General features: G+C 40.4%; 1 protein-coding gene across 1 annotated transcript in view; it reads right to left on the bottom strand.

Annotated features, from left to right (window-relative positions):
• Window positions 1-14215, bottom strand: part of Atl1 (atlastin GTPase 1) — a 70981-nt gene that overhangs the window by 1696 nt on the left and 55070 nt on the right. Inside the window, exons 10-14 of the mRNA NM_178628.5 lie at window positions 8823-8950; window positions 7878-7934; window positions 7003-7074; window positions 2918-3349; window positions 1828-1842 (exon numbers count right to left, since the gene is read on the bottom strand). Of these exons, the coding sequence (NP_848743.1) occupies window positions 1828-1842; window positions 2918-3349; window positions 7003-7074; window positions 7878-7934; window positions 8823-8950 (704 nt within the window). The remainder of the gene's footprint in view (window positions 1-1827; window positions 1843-2917; window positions 3350-7002; window positions 7075-7877; window positions 7935-8822; window positions 8951-14215) is intronic.

The following is a 14215-nucleotide window of genomic DNA, read 5'->3' as shown; positions in this document are numbered from 1 at the left end:
GTTTTAGACAGCATAGATCTGTAACCTCCTGCTGTAATGTATCTTCCAGAACTGGCTACTTTTCTATGTTACGGGTGTGCTAGGTCAGCTAAAGGCTCCCTCTCCGTGCCCAGCTGGGCTCTCTTATTTCGTGTGCTCCCCGGCAGTGTCTCCACTACTCGGTTCTGACTGCGCAGACTCATTCAGAGCCACCACCTCAAAAAGCCTTTCACCACTGACGTGACCTCCTGATTATCCCTCGTATTACTTTAAAGGTGTTTGAATCCAAAGAATTTTAGGGCCTTTCTTACAAGTTTCACTGTGTGATCCAGGTTAGCTTCAAATTTATGATCCTGCTTCCTCCACCTCCTGAGTACTGGGATTACAGACACGTGCCACTACAGCATGCATTCACATATTTACATATTTCACATTTTTGGGTACTCCTAAGTATCTTTGTTTCTCCCCTCAGCTAGTGTAGAAGAGTTATCCCTCTGTCACATACTGAACACCCAATTCCGACTCATGTATTCTGGAGTGTGTAGTTTTGAATATTTTGAAGAACTGGGTAAAAGCTTATTATCTACTTAGCTATTCTCAAAAACCTTCTGTGATTCTGCATAGGTGTTTCCCTAAAGAGGATTTATTCATTCGTGTACTTCATATATGGATGCTTTGTCTGCATGTATGCCTGCACAGCAGAAGGCGGCATTGAATCCCACAGGACTACAGTTACAGACAGTTGTGAGCTGCCATGTGGGTGCTGGGAATTGAACTCAGGACCTCTGGAAGATGAGCCAATGCTGTTACCCACTGTGTCATCTCTCCAGCCCCTATAGCTGTTTTCCTAACACTAAATATGGTTAGTGCCATGTTCAGATATGTAAACGTGGTCAGTACAGCACGGTGTCACCCTAGTTCTGGCATGCTGCTGCTCCTAGTGTACAGAGCTTAATTCCAGTTCTCTTCAGGTATTAAGTTCCCCTGCCCAAGGTTTATGTACAAGCTGAAGTTTGATTTGTTCTTCTAGTGAAGTTAGTTTACTAAATCACGTCTTTGATGGAATCTACTCAGATTGTACTCCTGCTTGGTTTCACTGCAGAACTGCAGGGGATACCTGTGACGGTCGGTCTTCACCGTCAGCCTTACGGGATTTAGAGTCACTATGGAAGCACCTCTAGGTATGATTATACAGATGTTTCCAGAAAGATCAACTAGGTCAAGAACATCCACCCCGAGTGTGGGGAAGACTACTTATCCCATGGGCTGTGGCCTCAGACTGAATAAAAGGAGCAAACGTGCTGAGCGCAAGCATCCATCTTTCCCTGCTCCCTGCCGGCCGCTGCCACGGTCTCTTCTCATACTAAGCCAACCAAACCTTTGCTCCTGTGTTTCTGCTTGTCCACTATTTGACCAATATGGGGAAACTAAATACTACAACATTGAGCTGAAAACATGAACCTTGTCTACACAGAACTAAAATCAAACACCCTTTAATGACACTTTTGTTCAAATTAAGTCCTACATAATATTTGGAATATGTTAAAAGTTCATACAAATTTACATTTTATTTTTATTTTTTTATTTTTCGAGACAGGGTTTCTCTGTATAGCCCTGGCTGTCCTGGAACTCACTTTGTAGACCAGGCTGGCCTCGAACTCAGAAATCCGCCTGCCTCCCAAGTGCTGGGATCAAAGGCGTGCGCCACCACCGCCCGGCCAAATTTACATTTTAGAGAATATTTTCTAAGATTATGCTCTAAAATATCCTTTAATACCTAGTCAGTTATAAAATAGGAATATCATATTTACAAATAATATATCTGTTAATTAAAAAATGTTAGCTTACCTCATTTGTGCTTCCCTGTAGCAAAGGGAATTTTAAAAGGAAAATGTTATATCTTGCTTAATTCATAATTTTCAACTTCATTTGCAATATCAATTATAAGCATTAAGAAAAAATACTCCTGAAGATTTTTAAGTTTAGATTCCGTATTTTATCAGAATATTTTAAAGAACCCAATTCTGCATTTCAGATAAGTTTTAGCAGTGTGTTCTAGGAAGGTGTTGAGGTTTACACAGGTAACCCATCTTTAGCCTTGTGTGCATGAGCGCTGACAAGAGAGTGAGTAGTTTGGGAGGCAGTGTTATTTCAGCTTGAGTCCTCAAAGCACACAACTCATTAGTTACCCTTCTATTACAGAGTACAGACAGGTGTGCTCCTCACACTGCATACTGTCAGCTACCTCTAGATCACAATGGTCAAAAGCTTAAAACATAAAGTTGTATGGGCTCCTTTAATTTCCCTAACTTCTCACTAAGTAACTGAAGAGACTCTGGGACAGTAGTAAGTTACTGTCTTTCTTTCTTATATATTCCCACTGTCTTTCCTGTCCTTAGTTATTTGACCACCATGCCATGGTGGTCCTGACTCCCTCAGCTGAAGCTAACTAGACCAGCAGAGCCAGCAGCTGGCCCACAGGCAGCTACGTCAGAGGCTGACCACTGGCTCATGCTGCAGCTTAGTGCAGAAGTATAGGTCAATTACAGTCTGAAGTAATCTGATACTTAAAGGGAATGACATATAACCAAATGATTGTGGTTCACATATGCCCCTCACCAAGCCAGTGCTAGTCAAGGGCTAAGTTAAGTTTAACTCAAGGTCACGACAGCTAAATGACTGTCAGACACTACTAACACTATTAACTTCTCACACGGTAATATTTTAGAATCAGAGAGTAAAAATGCTGTTAATGTATGTATGTTTTAAATACTAAAATGTTAACTAGAAAGCAGTTGTGTAGGACTTAGTTAGTTGCTCAAATCTTGGTATACTGTAAAGTTTTAAAGAATGGGCCCAAGTCATGTTCACCTGTATATTTCTAATAGTGAATGCAACACTAATTACACAGCATGTGCAAACCTGAAGGTACTCTCACCTGGTCCCACAAAGCTGCAGCTACCTGGTCGATTACAGCACCCAGCTCTCGATATTCGCCAGAGTAGCGGATATATGCCCAGGTGCAGAGGGTGATAAGCGTCAGTCCCATGATCATGTTGCACAGGCTAGCTATGATGTCCAAACCAATGAATCCAGTCACACCAGCAATCACGTATGTGATAAAGATGACAACGAACAGTGTGGCTGGGGTTCGAGCAGCATGGAAGATATTTTTGCTGTCATTGTGCTTAATATACTGGATGTAGAGTTCATCTATTTCACTCTCCAGCTGCTGCAGGTAACGCCGGCTGAACTCTTCCCCGCCCATCTTCTTCACGCCTCGGAATAACTTCACAGATTCTTCTTTTAGCTGCAGGTGCTTGCTTTGCAGGTCGTTAGGGGCCAAAAATGGTTTATCACCACCACAAACCTGTCAGAAAGAGAGGCTTCTGTTTATGTAATATGGAGTAAATTAACAACTGTGTCCATGCCTTTTCTTGGAGTACACCAGAATGCTTCCTAAGAGTGATGGACTAAGGGGTGGGCTACACTTCCACCACCTCGAGACACTGCAGCCAGAACTGTGTTGTCAGTCAGAGCACAGTTACTATGAACAGCCTATTCAACTGCTATTGCTTAAAGTATAACGTATACAATTCATGCAGTGCAGAATTTTCATAATAAATGATTATATTTACTACACTTCTCTCAACAGTATTTTAGAGCCCATTTCTACTTTATTAAAAAAGTTCGGTACAGTAACATAGTATTTTGTGTTATGCTAACTACAGCTTGATACTCTCTGCATTTATGTATTTTGATTGCATCAAGAAGACAAGTTGAGGGACTGACTAAACATCTAGGTATATGTACATACGTAGCGATGTTTGCATGACAGAATTACTTGATGCATTTCTCACAGGCTGATTCCTGTCATCATCAGTCTGAACTAGTTGCCTCCATATCCACGAGGATTAACCACTAAATGTGGCTAGTATACTGCCTTATATAATAAAGGCGTTTTATGATTTCTGCTGGTGTTTTTCGAGACAGGGTTTCTGTGTAGCCCTGGATATCCTGTAACTAGCTCTGTAGACCAGGCTTGCCTCCAACTCAAGGGATCTGCCTGCTTCTGTCTCCCAAGGGCTGAGATTACAGGCTTACACCATTATGCCTGGATAATACAGTCATTCTTAATCCCCCTTCTGTCTCTGTTTCTCTCCACAGGGACTCACTATTACAGCTCTGGCATCAAATGTACTCTGTAGAGCGGCTGGCCTCAAATTCACAGTAATCCACCTGCTTCTGTGTCCAAGCGCTGGGATTAAGGGCGTGCCACCATGCCCAGCCCTCCTCTCTAAAAACATAGGAAATAGTATCTATGATTTAAACAAGGTTTTTTAAGATGAAAAGACATGACCCAATGTAATTGCCAACTATTTGTTCACAAAGTGGAGAAAACTGCTTATATTTCAGCTCTTCTAGAAGTCAAATTATACCAAAGCAATTTTGACCAATAGAGTTTAAAATAATCAAATATAAAGCTATTGAACTATGAAGTACATTTTTCTTAGCATTTGTACTGCTTTACTTTGAATGGAGCCAAGTGAATATTTTCTTAGGCTGAGTAGAAGCACATTAAATGTTCTTGAACTACACCTTCAAGTTTTAAAAAAGTTACAAGGTAGGCTGGGGAGATGGCTCAGGGGGTAGAAATAATTGCTTATGCAAGCATGAGGACCTGAGGTCAAATTTCAACAACCATGTAAACAAACTAGTCACAGGTGCACATGCCTATAGCCCAGCATTCAGGGATGGAGATAAGCAGTCCTACAGCTCACTGGCCCAGCTTAGTGTCTAGCTCAGCGAGAGACTCTCTCTTCAAGAGATACGGTTCTGAGCCACAGGAAATTACTCAACAGTTTTCACTGGCTTCCACATGTGCATGGGCACTTACTGACACACACATGCATCCACATAAAACATTACAAAGAGATTTTTTAATTAACCATGTCTTTAACTTTGGTTACAATTTTAATATTGACAATACATCTGATTATTCTTTAATTATATATCATGTTTCTCTTGATTGTAAGTTTCCACCAATTTTAGATGTCACTTTGATCTTACATTTTTAGGAGAAAATGGCACTTCTCACATTAGTTAAAACTAAAATGAGAAAATATACTACATAAAAATATTGGCTCTTGAGGGTTTTTTGTTTCTTACAAATTTTAAGAGAAATATTAAGCCTGTTGAATTAAGTATGCACAGTGGAGAGAGCAGCATCTTATTTTTAGTCACTAACCCTTCCAGTGTGGCAATCTGTCCAAATAGAATGTGAGTAAGAATATTTTGTTAGGAGAGAATTCAATGGGCTGAAGAGATGACTCAGTGGTTAAGAGCACTGACTGCTCCTGAGTTCAATTCCCAGCAACCACATGGTGGCTCACAACCATCTGCAGTGGGGTCTGATGCCCTCTTCTGGTGTGTCTGAAGAGAGCAATGTTCTCATACACAAAAAATAAAATAAATAAATCTTAAAAAAAAAAAAAGGAGCGAACTCATTTTTAAATGTTTTAAAAACTTCATTGTAACCGGGTGGTGATGGTGGTGCTCGCCTTTAATCCCAGCACTTGGGAGGCAGAGGCAGGCAAATCTGCATTTGAGGCCAGCCTGGTCTACAGAGTGAGTTCTAGGACAGCCAGGGCTACACAGAGAAACCCTGTCTCGAAACCAAGCAGACCAACCAAAAGCTGTGCACTGTATGTGTGTGTTTTCCTTCTGCTGTGCATTGTATGTGAGTGTTTTCCTTCTGCTGTGCATTGTATGTGTGTGTTTTCCTTCTGCTGTGCATTGTATGTGTGTGTTTTCCTTCTGCTGTGCATTGTATGTGTGTGTTTTCCTTCTGCTGTGCATTGTATGTGTGTGTTTTCCTTCTGCTGTGCATTGTATGTGTGTGTTTTCCTTCTGCTGTGCATTGTATATGTGTGTTTTCCTTCTGCTGTGCATTGTATGTGTGTGTTTTCCTTCTGCTGTGCATTGTATGTGTGTGTTTTCCTTCTGCTGTGCATTGTATGTGAGTGTTTTCCTTCTGCTGTGCATTGTATGTGTGTGTTTTCCTTCTGCTGTGCATTGTATGTGTGTGTTTTCCTTCTGCTGTGCATTGTATGTGTGTGTTTTCCTTCTGCTGTGCATTGTATGTGTGTGTTTTCCTTCTGCTGTGCATTGTATGTGAGTGTTTTCCTTCTGCTGTGCATTGTATGTGTGTGTTTTCCTTCTGCTGTGCATTGTATGTGTGTGTTTTCCTTCTGCTGTGCATTGTATGTGTGTGTTTTCCTTCTGCTGTGCATTGTATGTGTGTGTTTTCCTTCTGCTGTGCATTGTATGTGTGTGTTTTCCTTCTGCTGTGCATTGTATGTGTGTTTTCCTTCTGCTGTGCATTGTATGTGTGTGTTTTCCTTCTGCTGTGCATTGTATGTGTGTGTTTTCCTTCTGCTGTGCATTGTATGTGTGTGTTTTCCTTCTGCTGTGCATTGTATATGTGTGTTTTCCTTCTGCTGTGCATTGTATGTGTGTGTTTTCCTTTTGCTGTGCATTGTATGTGTGTGTTTTCCTTCTGCTGTGCATTGTATGTATGTGTTTTCCTTCTGCTGTATCTCAGGCTAGGCTTGAAGTCATTACATAGGCCAGGTTGGCTTCATCTGCGTGCTGATTCTGCCCCACCTTCTCATGTCCTCATGTAATGCTCTGTTTCTAAAGTATCTTACAAATACATGACATGTTGATACATACCAAGCTAAGTGCCACTAAAGTCACTTCTTTGCATGTACATGATGTGAATGTGACATTAAAGAAAGGGTTCAGAGCCTCTCGTGGTGGCTCACTCCTTTAATCCCAGCACTCGGGAGGCAGAGGCAGGCAGATTTCTGAGTTAGTTCCAGGACAGCCTGGTCTACAAAGTGAGTTCCAGGACAGCCTGGGCTATACAGAGAAACAAACCCTGTCTCGAAAAACCAAAAAAAGAAAGGAAGAAAGGGTTCAAAGATAAGATACTATTTTTTTTTAATCCTAAATTCTTACCTCTTCCATCTTCTTGTTGTATGTGTCCTTGGCAGTTGCAACAGCTGCTAAATTGTTAGCTTCTGCTGTGGCCTGGGATAGAGCAGACGCTTTAATGTAAAGTGGAGTCACATGCATCAGGTCATCATGTGCAAGAAATGTAGCAGGACCAGCCGCCAAGGGACTGAAACAAGGGTTTGTACGCACTTGAAATTATTATTAACTTTTAAAGGCGCACACAGCCAAGACTGCTTACTTAGTAAGCCACGATGCTAAATGAATGTTCATTTGGATACCTTTTTCTCTTTTAGTCTTATCATTTTTTTTCAAATTAATGTCTTTATTAAATAATTTAATTATCTATTAATTCTAATCTCTGCAATCAAATCATTCCATGCTTGCAGTTTATGAAGAAACTATAGTAAATACTTTCAAATTATTTGTTGAAGGAATTCACACACTCGTGTTGTGTCTCCTTCCAACCATGATGGTTGACTCTGTATATGATTTGTTTTGAATACTTAAAGATTTATCTGAAGACTGTGGGTATGGTCTGAGAGCAATGCCCTTCCCCCATATCTGTCTGTCTTCCTTTCTCATCCTCATCACTGACCAATGAAATCTACTTTGTGAATCTTCTCTCAATAACCGTGGTGTGCGCCGGTGCACCAGCCAGAACATGATGAGCCTGTTTCTAAACAGGGTCAGTATAAAGAGGAAAAGTCTTTGGAACAATGAATCTCAACCTAAGTAAAGCTGCTGTGTGCCTGTGGAATGTTCTGGTAGACACATGGATAGGTGGTTAGGCAAGGGGTCTTCAGGTGATTATGAGCAGGAAAGCTTGGCTTCAGAGACAGATATGTTTTCAGATACCATGACTGCCAGCAAATCCGTACCTGTAACATGGACTTGGGATGCGGCAATTCTTCACCTTGGTATATCTTTATGTATGCCTGAAACAAAACAGCCAAGGAAAGTCTCAAGCCAGCAGTTTTAGTCAACATTTGTCCTCTTAGGTTGTCTTGACAGCTTAAAAATATTTTCAGGAAGTAGTCTTTCTTTCTTTGCTTTTTCAGCTAAAGTTGTTCGCTCCTTCTGAAACGCTCTCTCACTCATCCCCACATGCCAATGCTGCCCTTCCTCAGAAAGGCTCCATTCCTCTCCCTTCCAGCTTTCCTCCAACTCCTCCAATGGATGAGCTTCCCTTTTCTGGGCCTGTGCCCTTCCATCAGCAGGAGCTCCCAGGGCTGACCTGCTCAGGGTTCATGAAGCCATGAATCCAAACTCTAAGTCTGACTACAGGGTTAGGCCAGAATTTCAGAGAAAGCCATTGTTCAAAGTGATAAAGGAAAATAGATCGTACAAAAAGACATTTTAGATGGTAAAATCCCAATTTTAAAAATTGACATTTAATTTTGAAGCACTTCACAAACCAAGCTAATGCCTTCATTAAATATATGCATGTTTGCAAAGGGCATTTACTAAAGTCAAGAGATAAACACAAATTTAAAGTAATACTCTTAAAAATTCCAATGCTACAGGTAACAGTCTGGAAGACTCTTTTTTTCAGGAAGAAAATATCGTTGCTTTTGGACAATCTTAAAAGTGAAATTCAGCACAGGGAGACTCTGAGAAGCACTCCCATAAAGGTTTGTTCAACTCTTTGAAACATTTATTTTGAGTATAGTTCCTTCTTCAAAAAAAGATTTTATTTCCTCACAAGGTGATTTCTCTTAGGTGTGTCATAATTTCTAGGAGCTTTTTATGGGTACCTTATACGTTTGCCATGGAATTTTTATGTGAGGGGAAGTGCTCACAAGAGCTCTAGAATAGAGTGGTACCTTGAAGTACTCCAGCAGGCCTCGGCAGGTGATTTTATTCCCATTGATCTCTTTAATATCTAGACGCTCAGGACTCAGGAGCCATGGAATCAGTATTTTCAAGTTTTTGATGAATTCATCATCTATTTCTACAATTAAAGGAAATTTACCATTACTTTAAAAATCCAGTCCAATCCTCCATGCTCCAGAATAACCCTCTTTGCTGCCTGCATTGCCCCGGCCCCAGTGGCAATGCCACCACTCACTTCCCCATAAAAGGGGGGGAAGCTGGGTGTGGTATGTGCACCTGTAATTCCAACGACTTGTGGCGCTGGGGCAGAATCATTTGAGTCCTGGTGTTAAGGTCCAGCCTGAACCTTAACAAACCCAGGCCCTGCCCCAGGGTCTCACTATGTTGGTTTATGATTTGCAGGGATCCCCTCATCTCTGTCTTCTAAATGCTCAGGTTAGAGATGTATGTTACCACACCTCTTTGGGGTGGGGTTGAGAGGTGTGTATTTTAGATGTGATTGAATGTATCTCAGCTGGTCTCTAACTTCTTATGTAGCCAAGGCTGGCTTTGAACTAACTCCTCTTCCCCTCTCCTAATTTCTGGGTTTGTAAGTATGCACCATCAAGCAAGCTCAGACCACACTGGTAACAAAAAAGTATGGGGCAGGTAATTCATGGCTTGTAATCCATTGACTTCAAAAATGGTCTCAACTTCTCCTGTGTTTCCTGTGCCTACATTAGAAGTATAGAAAGCTGCGAGTTCAAGCTTAATATACAGACCTAGTAAAACTACAGAATGTAGGTGGTCAGATAAGTCCTATACATGGAAAACTTTGTAAGTCATTTTAAATACAGGGAATAATGTGCATACTATGTTTAAAAGGTGACCAGTGAAATAATCAGCATACTATATCTAGAATATATGTTCTTCTTAAATATCAATATAATAAAGTTTTCTCCTTATAAAACCATATATTTTCAATAAAAGAAAAATAGATTCAGTGTTAGATTGAAAAATACTGTAGATAACAGTATATATATATTTATGTATATATATATGTATATGTATATATATGTATATGTATAATACAGTTTCTACTCAAACCTCTTCCTTATGAAATTGGAATGGAAAAAATATATACCTCAGTCTACTACACCAGAAAGCAACTAGCATATTTTGGCATGATGTGCTCTGAAAAAGAGTGTCAGACATCTCTGCTTTGCCCAAAAGCATTGCTAACAATTCTAATTATGGGTCCAGAAAATAATAGATACAAGTATCTGACTTCTTATGGATATTAGATGACCATAGTAAATTCACAATTTACTTAAATTTTGGTACATTCTTAGATAAGTTCCGATCAGTTTGCAGAGGGCTCTGTTCGTGTTCAGTAGATATGTGTAGGTGGACAAACACTCAAGTTGACCCTGTATTTTCATCATTTCTTCAGGAAGTTTTGCCTCAAGAGAGCAAAAGGAACCCAGGGGCTGGGCCAATGTGGTAGTTACCCTAGTTACCAAATACACACTTTACAATGTCTGCTTTATAAATAACTCCACAGAGAAGGTGCACTAGCACGGGATTTGGTCATAAACTAACAAAGGAAGGTAATTTCCTAAGAGTACCTGCCAAGCCATTAGAAATGTCTCTTTATAAGGAATTGCATAGCATTTGACTCTGAAATCTAACTGCTTCTAAGGAAGCTGCAGTTGCCTGATTGTTCTTTATAACTCCTTGCTAATTAAAAGACTATTTCCAATGCTAGTAGAAGTACTCAATTCAGTAAAAGCTAGTTGGATGTCCTGTGAATGAACACAACTCAACAGTTTTGACCTCTGGTTTCCAGTATGGGAAGTTCCTTCATTTATAGCAGTTAAATTGCATCATAACATTTTTAAGAACACTGGAAATTCTGTTATTTCTGGTGCTATTAAAGATGTTAATAATTGGAATGCTTTGTAGAACAGTGGGCAAATTACTAGCATTGATGATGAGCTAAAAAGTTGTTTCTGCTTGTGAAATAGCACATGAGAATCTACTACCAAAGAATAAAGTTTTCATAATTGTTTGTATCCAGAAGACATTTGTTTTTAATAGAGATGCCGGCCCTCTGAAGAATACAATGGTTAGCCCACCAGACATCCAGGAGAGAAATCATCACATATGATTCAGGATTTGCATGTTCAATGCTGCTCCTATTCATAAGACAGAAATTGGAAACAACCTAGATGTCCCTCAACGGAAGAATGAATAAAGAAAATGTGGAACTTCCACACAATGGAGTATTAGTCAGCTGTTAAAAAAAAAAAAAAGAAATGAACTTTGTAGGTACAGGGGTGGAACTAGAAAAAAAAAAACACATCCGAGTGATGAGGAAACGTAGACCCAGAAAGACACATGTACTACACATTTGCTTATGTATGGATATTAGCTTTTATGTCAGTGATAACCAAGCTACAATCCAAAGAACTACAGAGGCTAGGTATAGAGTAGGGTATTGGGGGAACAGCGATCTCCCTGGGAAACAGAAAGAGAATAGATAAGTTGTAGAGAAATGGGTAGGGGACTGGAATGGTAGGATCAAGTGGAAAGAGGAGGGAAGTCAGGGAGAGGCAGGTAACATTAAGGGCTATTGGAGGGGTAGTATGGGAACCTAGCACAGCAGAATCACACTGCTGAGAACACCCACATCATAAGCTGGTCTACATAGAGCTTTCACCTCCATACGTCAGTGTCTTAGGTTCAGGAAGGTAGTCTGCAAAATACTAGGCCAGACACAGACCCTTTGGTCTACAATGGTGTCCTGCCTGCAGGATATGCTAGGGCCAACACCAACCGACATCTGATTTGACTGAAGGCCTATCTATACCCGACACTGCTTAGTTGACCAAGAACCTGAGACTAGATATCCCAGGCACCTAGAGTAAAACCAAGTACTACTGTTCTAAAAATATTAAAAACAAAAGCAAAAAACAGACAAAAACCAAAACAGCAATAAGATAATTCTTAATGACATTCTGTTGTATTTATATATACCTTGCTCTGACATCCTCAGAGACACTCCCCCTGCAGCAAATGGAAAAAATAGAGACCCACAGCCAGACATTATGCCAGGAGCAAGAGACCTTAGAAAACTCAGCTCTAAATAGGGGCTCTCCATCAATCTCCTCTCCTCAGAGCCCAGGGGATTCATGGAAGAAGAGGCAGAAAGAATGTAAGAGCCAGAGAAGATGGAAGAACACCAAGAAAACAAGGCCCTCTAAGTCAACATGATTGATACACCTATGAATTCACAGAGATTGAGGCCACACACACGGGGCCTGCATGTGTCTGCACCAGCTGGGATCCAGAACCCTACAAAAAAGCAGACATACACCCCCATCCCTAACCCAGAAGCCATCTCTAATTGATAACCTCTTGGAAGTGAAAATTTAGTTCCCTCCAAGAGAGTCTCACTGGGGAAAAAACAAACTGCGCTTCTGGGTAGGCTGCCTGCCCAGCAGGAGATGACAACAGAAATAGACCCAAGGGCATCTTTGGAGGTTCTGTCTCATAATGTGATGACAGGATTCTTCTTTTTTTAAAAAAAATCTTATTTTAATTTATATATTTTCTCCTTTACTTTTACCTTGTAAGTCCTCTGTGTATATAGTATGAGATTCCTGAGTGTGTGAACAGGTGGGTCTGTCTCTTGTGCCTTCTCTTGGACTCTTTTCCTTCTGATGGTTGTATTGTCCAATTCTAATGTGTTAGTTTGGGTTTTATCTTATCATATTTTATTTTATTATCATCCTATAGAAGCCCATTCATTTTCCAATGAGAGACAGAAAGGGGGATGGGAAGGTGGGGAAGAGCTGGGAGGAAAAGAGGAAAGGGAAGCCATAATTAGGATATATGAGAAAAAGTCTATTTTCAATAAAAGAAACATAGGTTCAGTGTTAATTGAAAAATACTGTAGATAACAGATTTTCCAAACTTCCAAAGAAACTATTTCGATAAAGTAAGGCATTGTGTACACAAGGTAGATCCAGCAGCAATCTGATAATGTATACAAGCCTCATTAAAACAGAACTTTTAGGGTAACTGAAGCCAGTTTTCAGTTCTCTTTTTCCCAGGATCAGCTCATTTGCAGACTCTCAGTTGGCAGATAGCTGTAATCAACTGCATTGCCAATGTCTATGTGGACATATAGATATAACTGGATGGAGAACAAATTATTACAAAGTAGGTGTGTACATCTCAGATTTTTCTTTCCTAACCCTTCCTGAGCTTAGGCACTACAAAGTGCCTCACCCATGCATGGGCCGCAGCTGCTGGCTACTGTTAACTTTTATTCATCTGAGGTAATTATTGTCTCCGTTAGGCTTTTTTTCCAACCACATTGGGTGCCAGATGTAAAAGTAACTATTATTTGCCTGAAGATAACTGTCTCCAAAGCTTACTACCTCAGTCTGCTAACCTAGGCCTAGTCCTGGAAGCTTCTAGCCTCTGTACAATCTAATCTAGGCCTAGAATCTTTCAGCCTCTGAGACTCACTGCTGAATAAGATTACTCCTTCCTAGTTCTTTCCGAGCTCTGGAGGGTTCAACTCAGCTGTTCTGGCTCAAACTCCTCTCCAAGATGACTGATTCTGTCTGGCTTCTCTCTCTCTACCTCTCCTGAATGTCTTTGCTTGGCCTCATACTAACTTTGGCAATATGTTCTAATTGTCTGGCTCCTTTTCATTCCCTGGCTCATTCTGTCTTCACATCTCTTCAACCTGTCTCTGAAAACTGTCCTGGCAAATCTGTCTGTCTGTCTGTCTGTCTCTGTCTCTCTTTCTCTCCCCCCCCCCTCCTGCTCCCTCTCCTGCTCCCTCTCCCTCTTTCAACTAGACATCACTTTCAAACATGGGTGCTTTCTTCTAAAAACTAACATTACCTCCATTGTTTGGGATTAAAGGTGTGTGCTAAGGGCTGAGCTACACCACAACTAGAAACAGGGTTTTTCAGTAAATAACACAATCTTGGAGTTCATAATGTGATCAAATATCCGGCAACAAGATTCTTAGGTTTACAAAAGCAATGCTGGTGGCTTAGAAATTTAGAATTTTGATTATTATATCAATTGCCAATGTTAAAGATAAATGGATGCAAAGGGAAATACTTTTGATGATCAAATCTGCTAGTTTCTAAAAGTTGATACAAGATATGTTGTCAACTTTAAAATCCCTTTGACAATAACTGTCCTGAACAACAAAAAAGTTATTTCACTGTCTCACCTGATGCAATGCAAAAAAAGTCATAATAAAGACAAGAATGCTTGAATTCCAGTGTGTTCAGTGACAGGCTCACAAGTCAAAAGGTCAAAACTACCTGGAACTACCTCAAATGCACTCACAAAGCAAATGTCTAAAGACAGG

The sequence above is a fragment of the Mus musculus genome, chromosome 12 (assembly GCF_000001635.26).
Source record: "Mus musculus strain C57BL/6J chromosome 12, GRCm38.p6 C57BL/6J".
Taxonomy (NCBI): domain Eukaryota; kingdom Metazoa; phylum Chordata; class Mammalia; order Rodentia; family Muridae; genus Mus; species Mus musculus.
Note: the sequence above shows the minus strand (reverse complement) of the source record. Positions and strands in the feature narration are given on the sequence as shown.